Here is a 25,699-nt window from a genome sequence, read left to right as displayed (position 1 = left end):
GGTCTTTGGAGAGGGCCATCATGCTGGGCAGAGTGGAGGGACAGCTCAGGAGGGGAAGACCCTCTATGAGGTGGATTGACTCAGTGACTGGGGTAATCGGGATGGATGTGTCAGAGGCAGTGAGATTGGCACAGGATAGAGCAGGGTTTAGGGCTGTTGTACATAGGGTCTCTATGAGTCACAAGCGACTTGACGGCACATAACAACAACAACAACAACAAATGTTGACAAATGAAATCGTTGTTACTATTTAAAGAAAGCAAACAGTAAGCAGTAGGTACAGATGAGTGTTGAAGCAAGTCCCCCAGATTCCACTCGTGATCTACTTTATAGGAGAGGGACCCTATACATTGCGAAAGGGTTCTGATTACCTTTCCCTCAAACCGATGACTGTTTGTATGCCCCTAGGTGAGCTCAGGTGTCATCAGGTGTACAGCGGCTTAGGTGCTGACTTTATACCACCACAGCTTCCAGGCCTCTGGCTCCATGCTGCCGGGTCCCATCTAGCCCGCCCCTACCTCTCTTCCTGGGAACCACATACTTTTACTGCTGGGGCTCACATCATGGTGTACTCCACTGCCAGGTGACCCCTGCACCAGGTCTTGCAATCCTTTACTGGTCTCATACCACCACCCTGCTCTTCCATTGGAACAGCTCTTGTCTGAAAGCTGGTCTTTGGTGTTAAATACCTTTCTGTACAGTCTTGGTACTAGGAAGTTCTTAGCACAGAGCCCTAGGTCCAAATGGCTTACTTTTGCATTCTTTTTGTTAGGGAGGCCTTCAAAACCTCTGTAGAATTGGCCATTTATATAGTAAAATTCTGTGCCAGTTTGAGGGTAGAGCTACCCAGCAGGAATGCAGCCTAATCAGTCATGTTGGGTGGATTGTAAACCCAGAAAGGCCACATAAAGAAACCCACTGTTCCCATCACCCTGCCTCTGGTTTTATTCCTGGCACATATATCCTTAGTCTAGAGCATCTTTCAAAAACTCAGATCATGTATTAATTTTTCTATTAGGAACTTTATTTGTTTCACAAATCTAAAGCCCCTACACAAGGTGCTCAGTGCTTAGGATAATTGTTATGTGCCATTAAGTCGCCTGTGACTCATAGAGACCCTGCATACAACAGCCTTTAACCCTGCTCTATCCCTTGCCAATCTTATTGTCTACGACACACCTATCTCCAGTACCCCAGTGACCGAATCAATCCATCTCGTTGAGAGTCTTCTTCTCCTGCCCTGTCCTTCTACCCTCCCAAGTATGACATCCCTCTCCAAGGACTGACTCCGCCTTGCAACATGTCCAAAGTTGGTCTTACAAAGCTTCACAATCCTTGCCTCCAAGGAGCAGCCTGGCTTCACCCTCTCCAGGACAAACTTGTTTGTTCTCCTAGCATTCCATTGTATATTCATTACTCTTCTCCAGCACCACAGCTGAAAGGCATTAATTCTTCTCCTATCATCTCTAGTCATTGTCCAGCTCTCTGATGCAAATCTTAGGATAATGAGTTCTACCTAATTCTTCCTGACATAGACTGGTGAACACATCCAGGACTGCATCTGTCATTTGAAACACATCTGTTGGTATCTTATTGATTCCAAGGGCCTTATTTTTTGCCAGTGCCTTCAGTGCAGCTTTAACTTCTTCCTTCATTACCATTGGCTCTTGATTATGTGATGTTTCATATCCTAAAATATTTCAATGTTGTTATCTACCGTAGAATCAGAAATGACCCATCACTGACCCTCCAGTGGGTTTTCAGAGGCAGTTATTCACAGATTGCCCATCCTTCTCCTGCAAAAAAGCTGATGGCTTTGAACTGCATGTCTTTGGCATGGCCTTGAACTGTGCAGCTTCTTGCCACTACACCACCAGTGTTGGCCAATTCTTTTTGGTACAGTGACTCTGTATTCCCTCCATCTTCTTTTGATCTTTCCTGTATCATTCAAGATTTTGCCCAGAGCAGCATCCCTAAGGGTTGCAACTTGAGGCTTGAATGTTTTTGTCCTGGGTTCTTTCAGCTTGAGAAATACTGAGCTAGTTCTTCCCCTTTCATTCCCACATCTAGGTCTCTGCACATTCCTACGTTCCTTTATCATAGTCAACTCTCTTTCTGAGCTGCCTTTTGAAATCTTTTGTCAGCTCTTTTCTTTCAGCATATCTTCCTTTTGTTTTAGTTTCTTGATGCTCGAGTGCATTTATGAGAATCTCTTCTGACATTCTTTTTTGGGTTTTTTTTTCTTTTTTTTTTTTGTGAGCTTTTGCTCTCTTGATGGATAATACATTAATGTCATCCCGTAACTTATCTGATCTTCAATCATTGGTGTTCAGTGCCTCTAACTTCTTCTTAGGATGATTTTGAAATTGAGTTGGGGCAGACTCAAGATCATATTTTGGTTCTTGTGCACTTCATTTTCTTCAGTGTCAGTTTAAACTTTCCCATGAGTCTGTTTCACAGTCAGCACCTGGCCTGATACTGACTGCTGATACTGAACTTCTCCAACGATTTCTTGTAAACATACAGTCAATCTGATTCCTATACAGTCCATCTGGTGAGGCCCTTATATAAAATCACTGTTTGTATGCTTTAAAAATGTTATTTGTGATAGGTAAATTATTGAATAGACAAAATTTTATCATTCTGTTTCAGACCTCATTTCTGTCACCAAGTCTGTACTTTCAAATCACCCTTCTTTCTTCATTGTTTCCAACTTTTGCATTTCAGTCACCAGTTATCATTAATGCCTTTTAATTGCATGTTTGGTCAACTTGAGACTGCAAAACTTGATAAAAGTTTTCAATTTCTTCCTCTTTGGCTTTAGCTGTTGGTGCATATATTTGAATAAAGTCACATTAAAAAGTGTTCCTTGTATGGATAATATCCTATCATTCACAAAATTGCACTTCCAGAAAGAGCTTGAGGTTGCCTTTTTAACTATGAGTGCAAAACCATTCTTACTCTTTTTTATTCCCAGCATATTATACCATGTGATTATCTGAGTGAGAGTGGCCAAAGCCCATCCATCTCATCTCACTAATGCTTAGAATGTCAGTGTTCATGTCCTCCACTTCATTTCTCACAGCTTCTGATTTTCCAACATTCATACTCTGTGCTGTCCTTGTTCCAACTATTGAAGAATGTTTGCAGCTGTTTCTTCTTATTTTGAATTACTTCTGACCAGGGCTCTACCTTTAATAATATATCTATCCATGTTCCTCTCTTGTTCGTACACTGCTTTCAGAAGCCTGTTATTTTAGAAGTGGTGGGTTAGTCTTACTTCCTAGGCTGTCTTAATCTGAACACTTAATTGGGCTTGTGTAAAACCTAAACCCAGACCAAGAAGCTTGTGCAAACAGAACAAGGTTTAAAATTAAGAAACGTATGTGTCATGGTTGTATCTTTTCTCCATACCTATTTAATCTGTATGTCGAGCAGATTATTTGAGAAGTTGGACTCTGAAAAAAAATGTAGCATCACGATGGGAGGAAGACTCATCATTAACCTTCATTATGTGGATTACACAAACTTACTTGCTGAGGTTGAGGAGTACTGAAAGCACTTGCTGCAGAAGATCAAAGACTGCAACCTTCAATATGGATTACATCTCCATGCCAAGAAAACAAAAGTCCTCATCACTGGACTGATAGGCAATGTCATGATAAATTGAGAAAAAGATTATGACCAATGACTTCATGTTGCTTGGATCCCCAATCTGTATTCTTGGTACCAGAAGTAGGGAGATCAGGAAATGTATTGCACAGGGAAAGTTTGTAGTTAGGGGCTTCTCCACATTATTGAGGAGTAATAATGTCAGTTTGAAGACTGAGGTGCACCTGATCCAGGCTATGGTCTTTCACTCAACTTGCTGTTCATCTGAGAGCAGGGCAGTGAAAAAAGAATGATAAAAGAAGAATTGATGCCTTCCCGCTGTGGTGGTAGAGGAGAGTTTTGAATATCCTATGGACTGCCAAAAGAACAAACAAATATGTCTTGGAGAAGGTAGGGCCAGAGTCCTCCTTGAAGGCAAAGATGATAAAGTTTTGTCTCACATACTTAGGTCATGTTGCTAGGAGAGGCAGCTTCTTGGAGAGGGACATCATGCATGAAAAGGTGGAGGGACAGTGAAGGAGAGGATTGACAAAATTACTACAACAATGAGCTTGAGAGAGAGATTGTGCGAATGGTATAGGATAAGTTGGGGTTCAGATCTGTTGTTCTTAGAGTCATTACGAGTCGTGCTTGATTTGTCGGCATCTAATTCTTCAGACTCTTTTTTAGCTACTAGTTCGCTGTCCTTTGTAGTGCAGCCACAATATATACAGTGTACCATTGCTACTCTTTTAATCATTCCTTATTGTTTATGCTTCTGTGTCATTGCCTGTAGTATTTCCCCTTTGTTTTCTTTGTATCATCGTTTGTAACCTCTTCTGGGTATATTTCTTTGGTAATGCTTTTGCTGATTTCTTACAGACACAATTATACTATTCCGTGTAAATCACTTCATGCCCTAATCTGCTTTACAGCCATATACATCTTTCCTTTATTCTCTTATTTAACACCAATGCTGTATCATGATTATTGGTTTAATTGCAAAACTGTGTATTCTTAGAGGTTTGTACTTTGTTTTACTTATCTTTGTACTTTTTATTCACAGCTAGTGCTGTGCTGAATAATTGTTTGCTGAATTGAATGCTTGGTTTTTTGGTTTCCAATTTTTTGGAAAAGAAAACCATAGCTTGAAATTGTGTGGGGTTTTGCAAATTATTGCATGTGAATTGGTGTGAATTCATAGTTTATAGTGATTTTTTTATTAGTTAGCTGATACTTTCTAAATCATAGATAAGTGATTCAGTTCACTTACTAGCTTTTAAAAATAGAGTTTGAACAACAATCCACTTAATGTAACTTATTATTTCCCTTGTTTCACTTGTATCCCACCAAAAAGGAAAGGTCCACAAGGCAAAAATACATAAGAAAACTCCGGTGATAATAATTCCATTGACATTTCTGTGTTTTCTTATATTCTGTATACATGCATGTTGTAATCTCATGTATTTGTGGGCATATATGTGATTGTCTCTCATAAATATACATTGTAGGACAAAAGAAAGAATAAAGAATATCTTCAAATTAATGTTAATTCAGTGTTATTTAATTTAAGTTGAAAAATCAGATTTTCAAGAACAATTAATCCTACTTTATATGTTCAGATTGAGCTAAGAGAACAAGAGATAGAACGACTGTCATTGGCATTGGATGGTGGTCGCTGCCCGGATATCCTCACTCTGGAGAGCAGAAATAAAACCAATGAGAAACTTATTGCTCATTTAAATGTTCAGGTAATGGCTTTTATAATTATTTCACAGAATTTGCAAAATCATGGTGTTAAAATGATCTGTGGGTTTTTAAAAGTGGCATGGGTCTTTACTGAGATTAAATGGAGAAAATTTTGCAGGAGTCAAAAAGGTTAAAGAAATAATATGCTTTAGAGTACAATTATTGAAAAAACCATGAGGGTTTTTTTGGGAGGAGATAAAGGTTTACTATTTAGAAATATAAAGAATTTCTATAATTCAGAACAGAGACAAACAGTCCACTCAGAATATGCATAGAGGACTTGAAGAGAGATTTCCCCAAAGAGCTATACAAGTAACTACCTGAAAATATGCTTCAGTCATCTTTGTTGGCTACCTTCAAGTCAGCCCCTGACCTAGTCTCACCGAGACTACATCATTATGATCCATTATATTTTCATTAATCGGTTTTCAGAGATAGAGCCATTAAAACCTATTCAGCATCATAACAACATGCAAGCTTACACTGGCAGAGTGGTGGTTACTGTGCATTAAAATAATGTTTTAAAGTCTGTTTATTTAGTCAAAAACATATTCATCACAGTGTTAAATATTTTTAAAACGAGAACTCTATGCACAATGTAATCTTAAATTTTCTTTTTAAGAATTTATACACTCAGAGAAAGTACTGTTGTTATTGTATGTGCTGTCGAGTCAGACCAATTCCTAGTTGACCCGCCAATGGATTTTAGAGGCTATAAATTGCACGAGAAGAGATTTCCTGTCTTTCTTCCTTGGAGCACCTGATATATTTGAACCACTTGCCTTTGCTCTGGCAGTGCAACTCCTTACCACTAGGCCATCACAGCTCCCCTACAGAAAATAGTAGAAAAGAATATATCAAAATACACTTCAAAATTTATCACTGAATGGGGAGGGTTGGGAGGGGAGAAAAGTGCAACAATGAAAGAATTTACAGAGTCTCTGTAAATTTTCATTGAAATTAATAATAAATTTTTTTAAAAAGAATTTTACTTTCTGTATTCTTAGGAATATGCTGTTTTTATAATGCAAAGAAGATTTTATCTTACTGAAATGTAAGAAGTCAAATGCATAGTGTGTTTCTAGCTCTACAGTGAATTGCTTTGCCATTCATTTGATTTAAGGGTAAGAGAGTAGAGGAGCATGACTTGAGAACTTTAGAACTTTAGCTATGTCAGAGCTCTTGCGCTATAACCATAGTAGGTCATGTCAAAACATTGGCTTATGGTATGACTCATTTTTGTAATTTAAAATTATCTAGTAGTCTGATTTTAAAAAGTAAAAAGAAACAGGAAAATTAATAGTATGTATTATTCACCCCAATATGTTAGTGCTGCTAAATGCTGTCAAGTCAATTATGACTCATAGTGACCCTATACACAATGGATCTGAATACTCCCCTATCCTACGCCAACTTGTAATCAATATTTAAAATTGTTGTTGTTATGTGCCGTCGAGTCACTTGCGACTCATAGCGACCCTATGTAGAACAGCCCTAAACTCTGCGCTATCCTGTGCCAATCGCACTGTCTCCAATACACCTATCCCGATTACCCCAGTCACTCAATCAATCCCACCTCATAGAGGGCCTTCCCCTCCTGCGCTGTCCCTCCACCCTCCCAAGCATGATGTCCCTCTCCAAGGACCTATCTCTCCTTACAACATGAAAGTATGTTAGACAGAGCCTCAGAATTATTGTTTACAAGGAGCAGCCCGGTTTAACCCTTTCCAGGATGAATCTGTTTGTTTCTTGGCAGTCCATGGTACATTCAGTACTCTTCTCCAGCACCACAGCTCAAAGGCATCAATTCTCCTTCTATCCTCCTTAGTCATTGTCCAACTCTCTGATGCATAACAAGTGATTGCAAAGACCATGGCCTGTATCAGACGCACCTTAGTCTCCAGAGAAACACCATTGCTCGTCAGTACTTTGGAGAGGTCCCTAACAGCAGACTTTCCCATTGCAATACGTCTTTTAATTTCCTGGCTACTGGTGCCAAGAGTGTTGACTGTGGAGCCAAGCAAAGATATATTTTGCAGTTCTGGGTATTAACTTTTTAATATCCCTGTGTATATTCTCTTTCTATACTGATTTTCAGTATCGAAATTCACATTTCTTAGTGTGACATATTCATTTCTTCATTCCATATCGTTTGGCCTAGCCACATTTCAAATGTTCAGTAGCCACGAGTAGATGCTGTCGACTCTTATGTGGGACAGCACAGTCTACAGGAATATCACAGTGACATTCTTGTCATATTTTCAGAACTCTATGTTGGGGGAAAAGTTCATGAAAGTTTTAAATATCCTTTCCTTTTATACTTGAAAATCAAAGCCAGTGGAGAGATATTTTTATCAAACCACACATTTTCAGTTTAGCAAATCAGAACAATGTCGGTTTGCAAGTAACATAGTGGTGGTTTACATTTTTGACATCTTTTAAAATGTAGGATTTTGAAAAGTTTATGATCAAGGATAATTTTGTATCTTACATGCCTTACAAATTACAAATTCAATCTAGGTTGACTTTCTTCAGCAAGCTAATAAAGACCTGGAGAAGCAAATACAAGAGCTTTTGGAGAGCAAGGAAACAGTCACTACTGAAGTTGTTCATTTGAGTAACAAAAATGAAAAACTTTGCCAAGAATTGACTGAAATAGACCAGCTAGCACAGCAACTGGAAAGACATAAAGAAGAAGTGCTTGAGACTGCTGATAAAGAAATTGGGGAAGCAAAGGTACGGACATGTCTGGGTTGTGGTAATGTTCATTAGTTCTCCTAGAATGCCGCTTGAGACCCTTGATCTTTTCTTTTTTTTTTTTCCTTTTGCAAGATTTCCTTTTGCACATACCATAAGAAAATGCTGACTTCTCTTAATAAGTGTTATTTCCCCCTTTAAATAGCTGCATCTGTTTTCATTGTCTTTCAAGCACTCTTATTAGGATAGATCTCCACACATTTTTCCCCTTTTCCTTTGAAACATCCATCTTTGTCTTTTTCTCCTTGTATTATGGGAGAGCTGCTCAGTTTATCCTGTATGTCATTTTATGCTTCACTTCAGAAAAGGTATTTTTCACTCTGGAAAGCAGTTTGGTATTCCTCAAAAAGCTGAACATAGAAATTCCATATGACCCAGCTATTCCACTTGGAATATACCCTAAAAAAAATTACAACTGAGGCACAAACAGAGATTCGTGCACTAGTCTTCATAACAATGTCATTCACCATCACAGTGACATGGAAACAGCCCAAATGTCCAATCACTATCAAAAAAGATTGAGAAGTTCTGGTACATTCACACAATGCAATATTATGCACCATGCAGAAGTAATGATTTTGTAAATGACTACCTAACTTGGGAGGGACTGGAGATCATTATGCTAAGTGAACCCACTCAGTTCTGTAAGGACAAGTACTATATAAGACCATTATTGTGAAAATACGAAGATAACTAGTAAAACATGTATGAGGATCCAAGACGTGGAGAGGGTAGGAGCAGAGAGGTGAGGATGGGGCTAGGGGATAATCATGGGGTCACATAATCTGATGGGTAGAAGGGAGGTGTGGATAAAGGAAATGGGAAAGATGCGGTATGAAAAACAATGTATTTGGACTTTGTAAGTAAGCAAGTCTGTATTTTTTTTTAAATGTTTTTACAAAACTGTATGTGCCCTTGTACATTTTTAATTTGGTAGCTGATGTTTAGGTTTAAATGTTGTTGTTGTTGTTGTTGTTATGTACCGTTGAGTCACCTGTGACTCATAGAGACCCTGTATACAACAGCTGCCTGTTCTGAGCCAGTCTCATTGACTCCAACACACCTACACCCATTTCTCCAGTTTCTGTATCAATCCATCTCATTGGGGACCTTCTTTTCCTCTGCTGTCCTTCCACCCTTCCAAGCCTGTATTTTCCTAAAAAGATTAAATAGGTGCAAAGGATATAATTTCCAATCTATGGCAAATACTGTCTTCTTTAAAACTTACCTATTTTTCAGTACAAGCAATGAAATCTAAGTGTAATGGATTTTTATGACAATTTGATACCCTTTCCTGTGTATTAAAGGAGTTTGGATGGTTTAGTGTGTAACCCTTATCAGGCTGCTAACCAGAAAGTCATCAGTTTGAATGTGTCTGCTACTCCGTGGGAGGAAGATGGGCAATCTCCTTATATAGAGATTTACAACCCCAGAATGCTGCTGGAGGGTCTGCAGGAGTTGAAACTGACTTGGTGGCAGTGGGTTTGGTTTTCTTTATTGTCCATTTAGAAAAGTACATACTGAGTTTTGTTTTTTTTTTAAAAAAAAAAGTTTGAGTGTTTCCATGCAGCATACCAAGTTCTTTCCTAACAGATGCTTTAAATGATTTCTCTCCTCTTTCCTTGAAATCCCATTTTCAAATCACGTCCTCATAAAAATTTGCCTGTATTAGTATATTTTTCAACTGACAGCAGTCAAAAATAAGGCATTGCATTGCACTGCGAAAATCTACAGTCAGGGACCTCTCTAAATTATTGAGGAGTAATGATGTCACTCTGAGGACTAAGGTACGTATCATTCAGGCCAGGGTCTTTCTGATTCCTTACTGTGCATCTAAGAGCTGGACAGTGACTAAAGATGACAGAAAAAGAATTGACGCCTTTGAGCTGTGGTGTTGAAGAGCACTTAATATCCCATGGCCAGCCAAGAGAACAAACATATATGTCTTGGAGAGGGTGCAGCTGGAGTGCTCTTTGGAGGCATGGATGACAAGGCTTCACCTTTCATACTTTGGGCATGTTGCTAAAAGGGCCTGTTCCTTGGGGAAGGACATGATGCTGGGAAGGGTGGAGGGTTGGCAAGGGAGAGGAAGACCCTCTAAGAGAAAGCTCCAGACTCCCTTCCATAGTAGTTATATCATTTTACATTCTACTAGCAGTGAATAAGAGTACCAATCTCTCCACAGCCTTTCCAGCATTTGTTGTTTACTGATTAATATATTTTTGTGCTTAGAGAGCTCTGGTGGCCTAGTAGTAAGAAGCTGTGCTGCAGACCCGAAGGCACAAGGTTCAAATCCACAGATACGCATTCTCCTCCCATGCAGTCAACTGCCTCTGAAAACCCGCTGGAGGATCTGCTATGGGTCGGGTCTGAGGCAACTGTATAGTCAAGAAGGTAGCACTAATAGTTTGTCGTCTTAGTTGACTAATAACCAGGTTGGTAGGAGTTTGAACCCACACAGCTGTACCATGGAAGAAAATTTGGGGGTCTACCACTATAAGGCTTATAGCCAAGCAAACTGTATGCCGCTCGGTTCTACTTTGCAGTGTGTAAGGTTACTTTGAGTAGGCATCAGCTTGACAGCAGTGCACTTGATAGAGCCAAGTGATAGATACAAGTTATTGATTACCTAAAGCTGTGTGCACCGCGTGATTTTTCCCCCCCACATCATTCCAGGGTTGGTATAGCGTGTTTGAAGACCATGCCTTCATGAATTGTTGCAATGTGCCATTGAGTTGCTTATGACTCAGAGTAACCCTCTATACAACAGGTTTTTTACCCTGCTCTATTTTTAGCCCACCTCTGGTCTCTGACACACCTACTCCTATTACCCCAATCACTGGGTTAATCCATCTCATCCTCTTGTGCTATCCCTCCATCTTTCCAATCATGATGTCCCTCTCTAAGGACTGGTCCCTCCTTATAACATGCCCAAAGTTTGTCAGATGGAGCTTCAGAATCCTTACCTCCAAGGAGCAGCCTGGTTTCACCTTCTCTAGGATGAACCTGTTTATTCTCCTAGCAGTCCATGGTATATTCAATACTCTTCTCTAGCACCACAGCTCACATGCATCAATTCTCCTTCTATCATCCTTAGTCTTTGTTTAGCTTTCTGATTCATGGCAAGTAATTGTGAAGACCATGGCCTGGATCAGGTGCACCTAAGTCTCCAGACTGACATAATTGCTCTTCAGTACTCTGGAGAGGTCCCCTGCAGATTTTCCAAATGCAGTTCGTCTTTTGATTTCCTGGCTGCTGGTACCAAGATTTAGTGGGGATTTAATTCTCTTTTTGTCATTTTTTTTTTGTAATATAGTCCTATGCCTAATTTCTTTTCATTTGTATCTCAGCCTTAGTATGTCTTTGCTGCACACATAATAAACTAAACACAACTTCTCATGTCTTGCTGATAATGTTCAAGAATGGTAACCTGGTTCAACAGAAGATTTTTATTAGAATGGACAACATTTTAATAGCTTTCTCAGTTGCAGTATAAGGATCCAAGTTAGTGACGGCAGGTACAGAAAGCAAGTTGTTGTTACATACCATCCAGTCAGAACCAACTCATAGCTGACCCTCTGACAGGTTTTCAGAGGCAGTAAGTATACTAACTGCACAGAAGGGATCATTGGTGACTTGGTGGCAAGAAACTGTGCTGCAGTCCTGAAGGCAATGGTTCGAGGCCACTAGCTGCTCTGCGGGAGAAGGATGGGCAATCTCCTGAGCGATTAACTGCCTCTGAAAACCCACTGGAGGGTCTGCTATGGGTCAGTTCCTACTGAACGATACACAACAGTAGCAACACACCGCAGAGAAGGAAATTGCCTGTCTTTCTCCTATGAACTGACTGGTGGATTTGAACTGCATGCTTTTGAGTTGGCAGTGCAATTCATTAACACTAAACCCTCAGGAAATTTGGAAAATGATAGTGCCCTAAAATATATCCTAAAAATCAAGCTTTAAGAAAAGTCCTAGCTATCTAGGTAAAATATGATTTCCAAATGCTTTCTTGCTTCAGATATTAAAATAAATATCTGGGAACATTTAGGATACCAGAAGATTAAAATAAGCCTTTACTTCTTTCTCTTTGAAATTAAGTATTAGGTGTGAAGCCTCAAATCGGTCTCATTAATTTTTTAATTTTATTTTATTAATTTTAATGAACATTTACAGAGATTTTGGATTTCCATTCATTCATTGTTGCACTTTTCTCCCTGCCAAGCCCTTCCCCCCATTCCGCTCCTTTCTTTGGAAAGTAAATGAAAAATTCTTTCATTGGTATACAATTCCCACCGCACCCCTTTCACTGCCCCGAGTACACTCCACTATGCAACCTTAATTCTGGACTCTTGTGATAACCATAATACTCTATCATGTAAAACATGAACTACTTCAGAAATTGTTTTTCTATGCATTATAACTTAATTATAAATACTCTTAGAATTTTAGATGTTTACTTGTTAGGCTTTTGTACTCATTTAAGATATTTAATTCTGTTTAATTCGATGTTTTAATATATGGATTGATAGAATTCTTAGGTTTTTGTACTCATTTAAGATGTTTAATTTAGTGTTTTTGTAGATGGAATTCGATAGAAATCCACAATGTGTGTTCACAGATTTGCTTGGCCATTATCATGTCCCAGTCAACCTGTGGATCCTAGTCAGTTTACATTTTCATTATCTCAAAAAGAAATGTCATTCCAAGTATCTAGTATCTATTTATGCCCCTTTTTAAAGGTTCTCCTCCCTAAATACACACAAATCAGCTTACTGTTTCTATAGAATTCTCCCTTTTGGACTTTCATAGAAATGGAATCATGTAGGATGTAGTGTTACAGTGTCTGAATGCCTTAATTTAACAATGTTACAGCATATAGCAATATTACATTCCTTTTTCTGGCCAGTTAATACTCTGCTGTATGGACTTACCACATAGTGTTCATGCATTGATGGGCATTTAGATTGTTTTTATCTTTCGGCTGCTTGTAATAATGCTGTTCTAGGAAATTTTTTTTTAACAAACTCTTAAGTCTTTTCAAGTCTTTTATAGCAAAAAGTATTTTAAATGTGAGCTGTGGCTATATATTAATATTTTGATGTGGAAATATCAAAAAAAGGGGAAAATATATGGAACTACTAATGGTGTAAAGTTTCAGTATGTGTGGGTGGCCCATTTAATACATTTTTTTATTTAAATAAAATTTTCATTTTATACTGGTTTACTTACAAAGTTTGTATACATTGTTTTTCACACTAGATCCTTCCCGTTTCCTTTACTCACCCCTCCCTCTACCCATCAAATTGTTCGACCCTGTGATTAACCCTCTCTCACCTCTCCCCCCACATGCTCACCACTCTGCTCCCATCCTCCCCACCTTGGATACTCATACATGTTCTATGTAACCGATCTTGTACAGAATTTGTCTTTATTGGGACTGAGTTAGTTCACCTTAGCATAATGCTCTCCAGTCCCTGTCAAGTTAGGCAGTAATTTACAAAATCATTGCTCCTGTGTATTACATAGTATTCTATCATGCGAATGTACTATAATTTCTCAATCCATTTGATTGTGGTTGGACATTTGGGCTGTTTCCATGTTCTTGTAATGGTGAATATCGGTTCTGTGAACATTGGTGTACACATCTCTGTTTATGCCTCAGTTCTCATTCTCTCGAGGTATATTCCAAACAGTGGAATACCTGGGTCATATGGAATGTCTATGTTCAGCTTTTGGAGGAAATATCAAACTGCTTTCCAGAGTGGTTGTACCATTTTACAGCCCCACCAACAATGTATAAGAGTTCCTATCTTATTACATCCTTGCCAACATTCATTATTTGCTGTCCTGTTAAACTTTGCCACTGCTTCAGGGATAAGATGGTATCTTATTGTGGTTTTGATTTTAATCTCTCTAATTGCCAGTATTCTGAGCATTTCTTCATGTGTCTGTTGGCCATCTGAATATCTTCTTCTGTAAAAAGTTTTTCCATGTCTTTTGCCCATTTTATAATTGTGTTATCATTTTTTTTCTGTGGAGGCCCTGTAGGAATCTGTAAGCTTTTGATAACAGACCCTTGTCTGAAATGGTATATCCAGATGTTTTTTCCACCTAGTCGGCAGGTTTTCTTTTCACGTTTTTGGAAAAAATTTTTGATACACACAAGGATTTAATCTTTAGAAAGTCCCATTCTTCAATTTTATCCTCACCGGATTGAGCATTTCTGGCTATGTTTGGCTTTCTCTTTATACCAGAGTCTAGACTCTTAAAGCTTGATCCCAGTTTGTCTTTGATGACCTTTATGATTTTGGGCTTAGCTTCCAGGTCGCTGATACACGTTGTGTTGATTTTTATGTATGGTGTGAAGTATAGATCGGTTTCAGCTTTCTGAAGGTAGCAGTCCAGCTTTGCCAGAACCAGTTGCCGAAGAGATTGTCTTAATAACTTAGTAAGTTATGGTTGGTAGTGATTTATCAGTATGTTGTTGTTGTTATGTGCCGTCGAGTCGCTTGTGACTCATAGCGACCCTATGGACAATGGCCCTAAACTCCACTCTGTCCTGTGCCAGTCGCACTGTCTCTGACACTTCCATCCCAATTATCCCAGTCACTGAATCAATCCACCTCATAGAGGGCCTTCCCCTCCTGCACTGTCCCTCCACCCTCCCAAGCATGATGTCCTTCTCCAAGGACCGGTCTCTCCTCACACCATGTCCAAAGTATGTTAGACGGAGCCTCAGAATCCTTGCCTCCAAGGAGCCACCCGATTTGACCCTTTCCAGGATGCATCTGTTTGTTTTCCTAGCAGTCCATGGTACTCTCAATACTCTTCTCCAGCACCACAGCTCAAAGGCATCAATTCTCCTATCCTCCTTGGTCATTGTCCAACTCTCTGATGCACAACAAGTGATTACGAAGACCATGGCCTGTATCAGACGCACCTTAGTCTCAGAGAGGCACCATTGCTCCTCAGTACTTTGGAGAGGTCCCTAACAGCAGACATTCCCATGGCAATGCGCCTTTTAATTTCCTGGTGCCGAGAGTGTTGACTGTGGAGCCAAGCAAACTAAAGCTGTGAACAATCTCAATTTCTTCACCACCCATCCTGATGCTGCCAGTTGGTCCAGTGGTGAGAATCTTTGTCTTCTTGACATTGAGCCTCAATCCATATTGGAGGCTGCAGTCCTTGACCCTCTGCAGCAGGTGCTTCAAGTGCTCCTCAGTTTTAGCAAGCAGGGTTGTGTCATCTGCATAGTGCAGATTATTGATAGATCAGAAAATTTAATTGTTAATTTGCTTTTTCCTCTCTTTTATTCTCTTTTAAAATTGGATAACACAATCATTCTTATACATCATGTTTCTTTCATATACACTGTGTTTTATATGAACATAATTCCTATGCATTTTGTTTTACATAATATTGATCAGTGCCTTTTATCCCCCATCTCATCAAGTCTCCCTTGCACCGTGACTACTCCTTCATCCTCCCCATCTGTTCACTGATCTCTGCTGTCCTACTGACTTCTCCTATCCATTTGATTGTCTTCCTTCTCCCCATCCAAATCCTTTTTTTGAACAGTTGCACATACCATTTCTATTTGCTAATTGCAGTATCTCTACTGTCTTATGTTGCTTTTAAAATTATGAATATTCAGATGAGTATGAGGTGTAACTTAAAGTTAAAAATATATTTTATAAGTATTTGATTAAACATTTGTGGTTTTCCACCTTAAAAAAAATACTGCTTTAAACAGTCTTATGTAGACTTTTGTATGGACATGTTTTCATTTCTTTTGAGGTATACTTAGTTGTAATATTCCTGTGTCATATTTAATGCCTTGAAGAACAGCTAGATTGTTTTCCAAAGCATTTGCACTACTTTTGCATTGCCACTAGCAGTGTACTGATAGATTTTTTTTTTTATTCCTAGAAAGAGATTAAAAAAAAACTCTCTGAAATGCGAGATCTTGAAGAATCAATGTCAAAGCTTCAGCTGGTAAGTAGATATTGTATTGAAATGCTAGAATTTTTAATGAGAAATATTGTGTCCTTTTTTTTAATATCTTGTTATTGTTGATTGCCGTCAAGTCGAGCACAACTCATAGTGACCTTATGAAGAAAAGAACTGAAGCGTCTCTATAACTATCGTCGTTTCTCAAAGTTCATAGAGTTTCCAGAAGCGTGTTATTTAGGAAGTGGATGCCACTTCTGCTTCTAAACCTATCTTAAACACCTCAGTGGCACAAGGTTCAGTTTCACAGCAACCCCTGGTTATCTGAGTACAAATAACAGAAGAGTTCAAATTTGAGAAGTATGTTTGGAATATTACTGTTTTCTCAACATTTTGACTTGCAAGTTTTATCAACATTAACTACTTGACAAAGTGGTTGACAGTTACTGAAAGCATTCCACTCTCTTTCAGTAACTGTGTTTGACAGTAAATATCATATTCCTGGATGTATAACTTGTTCTAGTAATCTTGAAATGAGAAAAGGATGACCATCCTGGTGTAAACCATCATCTAGCATATAATCCCATTAGTAGAAGGAATGCCTTTCTTATTCTAGGTAGAAGTTTCTTAGTGCTCACCCAAAACATTATTCTTTATTTTTTAATAGCTTATTAAATTGCTAGTTTCTAAGAAAATGAAAAGAGGATGAAGACTATTTTCCATGTTTTCTCATGACTTAATATTTTTTGGGGGGTGGGGGAGAGCTTTTAATGTTTTTTTGGTTTTTTTTTTTTAATGTTGTTTCAGATAGTGTAGAAAAGTGGCATTCACACCTGGTCCCATGCCAGCTGGCTGCTGAGAGTGCCATTCAGTAACTTCCCATAGCATTTGTGATTTAATTTTTATACTATTTCACTGCATTGTTCTGGTGACATAAGATGAATTAAGAAGGAAGCCACAAGAGGCTATTTTTGTGTGCGTATTATAAGCAGCATATCACAGTCATCTCCTTTTTCTGCAATGTTTTGTCTTATAGTTTAGTCCAGTTATTAAGTGGACTGACTGATTTACTAAACCTGGCATATGTTGCCTAGTTTTAAGTCCCATATTTTCTGTTTCATTGTTGTCAAGTCTGAACCAACTCATAGGTGGCCCTTTAGTACCTTCCCAGAAGCTGTAAATCACATAGGAGAAGATTGCCCATCTTTCTTTCGTGGAGCAGCTAGTGAATTCTGCCTTTGGATTTACAGCACAACTCTTTATCCAGTGCTTCCTACTATAAAATTCTCTGATGCAGTCAGTAAATATAAACATGATATTTTGAGGACATTTTCACCAAATAGAAGCTCCATGAGTATAGAAAATTTTACTGACATTGATGCTACATTTTCAGCACCTAGAACAATGTCTGGCACTTTCAGATGCTCAGGTATTTTCCATTAATATTTTAATGCATACTTCAAAAAGATGGATATGATAATAATTGTCCCAGAGCCCTGTGACCAACCTGTAATAATATTGGCTTGCAATAAGATGCTTTTGTAGTGACTTTTTGGCCCTTCTTATTTTTTCCATTAGTACTATAATTATATATTTTAATGATAATGATGATATTAATTTCTAACACTTACTATGCAATTAACTGTGTTCTGAAAATTGCTTTACATCCATTGATTCCTTCCACCCTCTACACCCCTCAGTGAATACTGAGTGTCTAGGTACTGCATTTATTATCTTCATTGTGTAGATTAGGCTGAGAGAATAATACTGTAGTTAAAGGTAGATGCTGGTAGTCCTTGAACACTTTATCTTACTACCAGAGTCTTAAGGCATATCCATTTAGAAACCATCGACAGTATGCTAAGCAGATTAAAAGAAGATAAGCTGTAATAATTGTACTACCAAAATGAATATGCTTAATGAAAATGCCTTTCATTTTTAATGCTGTAACATCTTATACAATTTTTGGAAATTTTAATTATTAAAATTTGCAGGAATTAGAATTATGCCATAAAGAAAAGCAGAGACTGAGTGAAGAACTTCTTATAAAATCAGATCTTGAAGTGATTGTTTGTCAGCTTGAACAAGAAAAGCAAAGACTTACCAAAAAAGTTGAAAATTTTGCAGATAAAGGTAAGTATGAAATATTCCTAACTTAAAAGGTGGTTATGACTTTCTCTTAATTTTACTCTTAATAAATGCTCTTCCATTCATCCAATACTTTTTAAAAAAAATTATTATTTATTTTCTTGTGTACCATCGAATCAGATCTGACTAGCACAGGAGGAAGTTGGCCCTCTTTCTCCAGCAGAGCATCCTGTAAGATTTGAACCACAGCCTTCAGTGTTGCAGTGCAGCTTCTTGCCACTAGGCCACCAGAGCTCCCTCCAGTAAATACTTTTGAGTGCTTACTAGACACCAGTATTCATAGTGTAGGTACTATAAGATTAAAGTAGAAATCTTCTTCGAGGAAATGACACTGTTCGTATTTTGACTAATTACTCCAAGGAGTACTCATTGGACAGTTTTTCACTAGAGGCATTGTTCTCCTTTGAGGCAGCTACATAATAGAATTAGGATGAAGAGGAAGAACAATGTGAAATAGTAAACTATTGTAGATACAGAACCTTTTTAAGGAAATGCATTTGTACCTAAAGTATACAAACAATTGAAGTAGGCTAACATTTTGGTAGGTCCAAGTCCTTAATAACTAAAGAAGATTTCTATAAACTTTTACAGTCAGGGATTGATCGAACATGCAATCAAGATGCATTAATAATGGTGACTGGAATGCAAAATTTTGGACTAGATAAGAAAGATCAATAGTTAGAAAACATGGACTCAGGCAAGCTCTGGTGGCCTAGTGGCAAGAAGCTGCACTGCAATCCCAGAGGTGCACAGATCCACCAGTTGCTTTGCTGAAGAAGGAGGGACAATCTCCTCCTGTGCCAGTTAGATCCGATTTGACTGTACACACATTAAAAAAAAAAAAAGAAAACATGGACTCGGTGACAGAAATGAAGCTAGAGATCGAATGATAGAGTTTTCCACAACCAATGACTTGTTTATTGCAAATATGTTTTTATAAGAAACATAAACACAGGCTATACACATTGATTTCATCTAATGATATGCATAGGAATCAGATCGATTACATCTGTGGAAAGAATCGCTGGAGAAACTTATTAATCAGCTGTGAAAACTCAGCCAGGTGCTAATTTTGGAGTAGACCACCAACTACTCATATGCAAGTTCAAGCTGGAAGCTAAGGAAAAATTAAAATCCATGGGAACCAAAATTTGATCTTGAGTTTATCCCACCTGAAGTTCAAAACCATCTCAGGAACAGGTTTAAGTTCAAAACCATCTCAGGAACAGGTTCGAGGCCTTGAACACTAATGCACTAAGACCAGATGAGCTGTGAGAGGATATCAAGAATATCATCCAGGAAGATTGCAAAAGGTCAATACAAAGACAGAGGAAGAAGAAAAGACCAAGATGGATGTCAGAAGAGACTCTGACTACTGTACTAGAGCACTGAGAAGCCAAAGGAAAGGGAAGAATTCAAGATATTAAGCAGCTGAACAGGTAAATTTCAAATAGCAGCGTGGAAGACAAAGCAAAGTGTTATAATGAGTAAATATACAAAGAGCTGGAATCAGAAAATCAAAAGGGCTGAACTTGCTCAGCATTTCTTTAGGAAGTGAAGAATAAATTTGAGCTTCAAGTTGCAACACTTAAGGGTGCTTTGGGCAGAATATTAAATTACCCAGGAAGCATTAAAAGAAGATGGAAAGAGTATGTAGACTCATTGTACCAAAAGGAGTATACAGACTCATGGTACCAAAAGGAATTGGTGGACACAGAATAATTTCATGAAACAAGAGCCTGTGATGACTAAGGAAGAAGTTCAGCCTGCTCTGAAAGAATTGGCAAAAAACAAGACTCCAGGAATTGTTGGCATACCAATTCACTTATTTCAACAAACAGATGTTTCCCTGGATGTGCTCAGCAAACTGTGCCAAGAAATCTGGAGGACAACCACCTGGCCAACTGACTGGAAGAGATCTGTATTTGTTCCCATTCCAAAGAAAGGTGACCCGACAGAGTGGAGAAATTATCAATCAACATCATTGATATCACATACAAGCAAGATTCTGCTGAAGATTTTCAAAAAATGACTGTAACAGCACATTAACAGGAGAACTGCCTGAAGTGCAGACTGGGTTTAGAAGAGGCTGTGGTACTAGGGATATTGTAGCTGATGTTAGATGGAACTTGCTGAAAGCAGGGAATGCCAGAGGAATGTCTATCTGTGTTTTATTGACTGTGCAAAGGCATTTTATTGTGTGGATCAGAACAAACTGTGTCTGATTCTGAGAAGAATGGGAATCGCAGAGCACTTGATTATGCATAATGTATCAGGAGACAGTCTTCAGAACACTGCATGGTTCAAAAATTGGGAAGGGTGTACACCAAGAATGTGTCTTTTCTCCATACCTTTTCAATCTATATGCTGAATAGATTATCCGGGTGGCTGAGCTCTATGAGGAGAAATGTGTACTCAGTATTGGAAGACTCATCAACAACCTGCATTATGCAGATGACACAACCCTGCTTGCTGAAACCAAGGAGGACCTGAAGCGATTGCTACAGAAGGTCAAGGACTGCAGCCTTCGATAGGTATTGAAGCTCAGCATCAAGAAAACAAAGATTCTTACCACTGAGCCATTTGGCAGCACCATGATAAATGGTGAAGAGATTGGGATTGTTAACAGCGTTAGTTTGCTTGGCTCCACAATCAACACTCATGGTTTCAGCAGCCAGGAAATTAAAACTGGCTATGAGCCAGTTCTGACTCTCAGAGATTTTAAGCTTGGGGTCTTTTACTCGCTTTGTGAATAACTCATTTAAAATTCCTGGGAGACTTTGACTAAGTCATTTAACTTATCTGTGTTCCAGTTTCACAAGATGTTACTTATCCTAAAAGATGGTTGTGAGAATTAGAGTTAATATTTTAGTGTTAAAACATGACATTGTTTAAAAATTTGTTGTTTACTCTTCCCTCATAGCTTATTCATAACTTTTAGATATTTCAAGGATTCTTGGTTCCAATACTTTGTGTGTACCCCCCCTGCCAAAACCCCAGTCATGAAGTAGCCAAATCATTTACCTGCTACATGCATAGAAGATGGACAGCTACACACTGACTGAGTGTGAATAAGACATGCATGTAAATGAAATGGTGCCCATCCATATAATTCCTTCATTGCCATCAAATTGTAACCTATTATAATTGACTCACTGACAGGTTTTCAGAGGCTGTAAATCACTCAAGAGGAGAGTACCCATCTTTGTCCCACGGAACAGCTGGTAGATTCAAACCAGGCACTTTGGGGTTGGCAGCACAACTTTCTACCACTAGGCCACCACAGCAAATGTCAAAGGACAGGGCTAGAGGAGAAAGCAAAGTATTCTAATAACTGTACAAAGAGTTGGAGTTAGAAAATAAAAAGAGATGAACTCCTTTTGCATTTCCTAAACTGAAAGAATTGAGGAACATTTACTTGAAGGTGCTATATCAGAGGATGCTATGCCAAACAGATCTGGACTTTAAGAGGCTGGACTTTATGAGGAGATTAATGTGGCATCAGGATTGGAGGAAGACTGATCAACAACTTGGCATTATGCAGATGACACTTACCTGCTGAGGTAGAGGAGGGCCTGAAACATTTGCTCCAGAGGTTCAAGGACAGTAGACTTCTGTATGGATTAAAGCCCAACATCAAGAAAGCGAAGATTCTCACAACTGGGCAATTGGCAGAACCATAATAGATGTAGAGGAGATTGAGATTGTTAACAATTTCAGCTTGCTCAGTTCCACAGTCAATATTTTTGGCACCAGCAGTTAGGAAATCAGAAGACAAATTACATTAGGAATATCTGTCGGGAACCTCTCCAGAGTGCCAAAGAGCAAGGATGTCAGTCTAGAGACTTAAGGTGTGCCTGATCTAGGTCATGGTCTTTGCAGTTACTTGCTTTGCATCAGAGAGCTGGAAAATGACCCAAGGTGACAGAAAACAAATTGATACCTTTGAGTTGTGGTGCTGGAGAAGAGTATTGAACATTCCATCGACTGCCAAAAAAATTAACAAGTTTGTCCTAGAGAGGTTGAATCAAGCTGCTCCTTGGAGGCAAGGATTTTAAAGTTCCGTCTCATATACATTGGACACATGGCCAGAGGGGTCCAGTCCTTGGCAAAGGACATCATGTTTAGAAGGGTGGAGAGACAGCACAGGAGAGGATGATTCCAGATGAGATGGATTGATAGAGTATGTGGGGCAATGGAGGTAGGTATGTTGGGGTCAGTCAGACTGACTCAGAACAAGGTAGGCTTTGGAGCTGCTGTACATATGGTTGTTCTGAGTCAAAGGTGACTTGACAGCACATAACAACAATAGTATCCAATCAATTCCTGGGCTTTACTTTTTTCCCAGTGCTTTCAATGCAGCTTGAATGTCATTCATTATTACCACTGCTTCCTGATCATATGCTGCTTGTGATGGAGCGGATCATACATGGTCATATGTGAGATGGAGCTTCAGAATCCTAGCCTGCAAAGGGAAACTTGGTTTCACCCTCTCTAAGAAAGACCTGTTTATTTTCTTGGCAGTCCATGGTATGTTCAAGACTCTTCTCCAGCACCACAACTCAAAGGCATCAATTCTTTAGTCATCCTTAGGCGTCCAGCTTTCTGATGCATAGCAAGTAATTGGGAAGACCATGCTCTGGATCAGGCACACCTGAGTCTCTAGACTGATATTGTTACCTTTCAGTACTCTGAATACTGGTTACTGTGTTTCAGCAAACAAATGCAGCCCAGAATGTACCAAGAAATTTGGAAACACCTACCTGATCAGCTGAATGGAAGTGATCCCTGTTTGTTACCATTCTACATGAAAAGATGATCCAACAGAATATGGAAATAATTGGACAATATTACATAGAAGTAAAATCTTGCTGAAGATTATCCCAGAATTGCTAGATTAGTACATTGACAGAGAAATGCAAGAAATTCAGTCTAGGTTTGGAAGACGTCATGGCACCATGTTTACCATTTCTGATGTTAGATCTTAACCAAAAGCCAAGAATACCAGAAGAATATCTATTTGTGAACAAATTATGAGTAACAGTGAGAATAATTAGAATCCCAGAACATTTAGTTGTGCTCCTGTGAAATCTTTACTTAGACCATGAAGTTGTTGTACAAACAGAGCAAGGGATGTTTGCATGGTTTAAAGGTGTGAATTCATTACTTTATCCTTTCTCCATATCTATTCATTCTATATGCTGAGCAAGTTGTTTGAGAGGCTGGAAAGTGTTGAAAAAGAATGTGGCCTCAGAATCAGGGGAAGACTCCTCAGCAATCTGCATTCTGCAGATGACAACCTTGTTTGCTGAAAGCAAAGACGAAATAGTCATTGCAGAAATTAAAGACCTTCAGTATGGATTACATCTTATCATTAAGAAGACTTCACCACCGGTCAAAAGATTGAAATCAACAACTTCATCTTGCTTGTGCTCCAGTCTTAACTGTGATCCAAAACCAAGACTCTTAGAGCCAGAAGTCAAGAAATCAAAAGGACCTCTCCAAAGTGTATGGGGTAATGATGTCAGTTTAAAGATTAAGATACATATGTATCAAGCTATTGTGTTTTCAATTTGTTATACATCTGAAAGTTGGACAGTAAAAGAATAACAGAAGAATCATCAATACCTTTAAATTGTTGCTTTGGAGAAGAGTGCTAACTATCTCATGGACCAATGGACTAAAGAATAAACAAATATGTGTTGGAGAAAATGCAGCCTAGGTACTCCTGGGAAGTAAAGATAGTGCAGTGTTTTCTCACATATTTTAGGCATGTTTTGTAAAGAAGAGAAAAATTTTCACCACTTGACCAGTAAGCAGCATTATGCTAGGCGGGAAAAATAAAATTATCAGTGATTTCATCTTATTTGGATCCACAAATCAGGAGACATATAGTGTTGAGCAAGTCCACTGCCAGAGACCTCTCCAGATTGCTCAGGAACGATGATTTGAATTTGAAGACTAAGGTGTACCCAATTCACACCATGATCTTTTTAATCATATGGAATTTCTATGACTCATTTCTTCTTCTGTCATCCTTATTCACTGTCCAGCTCTCAACAGCCTACCAAGTGATTGAAAAAAAAAGATCATGGCATGAATTGGGCACACCTTAGTCTTGAAACTGAAATCATGCCCCTGAGTCATTTGGAAAGGTCCCTGGCAGTAAACCACTGCTTGGAATATACCCCGAGAAAATGAGAACTGAGGCACAAACGGAGACTTGTATGTACACCAATGTTCATAGCAGCATTTTTCTCAAGAACGTGGAAGCAGCCCAGATATCCAACCACAACTGAATGGATTGAAAAGTTATGGTACATTTACACAATGGAATACTACACAGCATGCATCCACTTCCTAAACAACATGTCTCCGGAAATTCTATGAACTTTTGATAAATGTTGTTAATTTTAGAGGAACCTCAGGCCTTTTTGTTCATAGAGGGTCTCTCTGAGTCATGTTTGACTTGAAGGCAATCAATTTGGAGGGACTGGAGAGCATTATGCTGAGTAAACTAATTCAGACCCATAAGGACTAATACAGTATAAAACCATTGTTCTAGAATGAGCGTGAAGATCCAAGGGAGCTGAGGGTGGAAGCAGGGGGAGAGGGGCGGGATTGTTTAATTGGGGGGTAGGGAAATGGGAAGGAACTGGTATGAAAAACAGTATATTCGAATTTTATAAATAAATTATTATACTACAAAAAAGAAGACTTGATGCCTTTGAACTGTGGTGTTGAAGAAGAGTATTAAATATCCCATGGACTGCCAGCAGAGCAGAGTCTTTGAGAAGGTTCAATCTGAGTGCTCCTTAGGGGCAAAGATGGCAAAGCTTTTTCTCTCATTCTTTGGACATGTTGCTAGGAAAGGCTATTCCTTACAAATGGACATCTTGCTTGGAAAGGTGGAGGGTCAGAAAGAGACAAAGACCCTCAATCAGATTGGATTGACAATGATTGCAGCTGTAGGTTCAAGTGTATTAAAAATGATAGGATAGGACAGGTTTCAAATCTATTCATAGGGTTGCTGTGATTAGTATTCGATGGCACTTAATAACATTTGAAATCCTACTACAATTAAAATCATGATTTGTTTGTCCTTGACTGTGTTTTATGTGTTGTGGTGGGGCCAGTTCTTAAATATATAATAAATGCTCAGTAAGTACCAAGTGAAGGAATGAAGAATGATTCAGAATGTATCTTGGAAATAGTGCTCTGCCTCAAACTATGATAAGTATCAATTAAAGACGGTTCAGCTGTACAGAATTGTCAATATTCAACTATTTTTGACCAATGAAATGCAATTTCTGTGCTGAAAACCAAGTTTATCTGGAGAAACATTCAATTTATTTATGTGTATGCTATATTAAATTCAAACTTAATATTAAAAATTGTGCACATTATATCTAGTCATTTCTGTATAGATTTTCTTTTCGTGCACAAGACCACAAAAAGTAAGATATGTAACTATTGATTCATTCTGTGGTACTAAATGGTATCC

General features: G+C 38.6%; 1 protein-coding gene across 1 annotated transcript in view; it reads left to right on the top strand.

Moving 5' to 3' along the window:
* CEP135 (centrosomal protein 135kDa) overlaps positions 1-25,699 on the top strand; it is a 110,338-nt gene that overhangs the window by 18,840 nt on the left and 65,799 nt on the right. Inside the window, exons 6-9 of the mRNA XM_006898095.1 lie at positions 5,214-5,342; positions 7,861-8,076; positions 16,027-16,092; positions 18,042-18,180. Coding sequence (XP_006898157.1) covers positions 5,214-5,342; positions 7,861-8,076; positions 16,027-16,092; positions 18,042-18,180 — 550 coding nt within the window. The remainder of the gene's footprint in view (positions 1-5,213; positions 5,343-7,860; positions 8,077-16,026; positions 16,093-18,041; positions 18,181-25,699) is intronic.

The sequence above is a fragment of the Elephantulus edwardii genome, unplaced genomic scaffold (assembly GCF_000299155.1).
Source record: "Elephantulus edwardii isolate Elephantulus edwardi_28Jun2011 unplaced genomic scaffold, EleEdw1.0 scaffold00220, whole genome shotgun sequence".
Taxonomy (NCBI): Eukaryota; Metazoa; Chordata; class Mammalia; order Macroscelidea; family Macroscelididae; genus Elephantulus; species Elephantulus edwardii.
The sequence above is the reverse complement of the archived record's forward strand: the minus strand, read 5'-3'. Positions and strand labels throughout refer to the sequence as shown.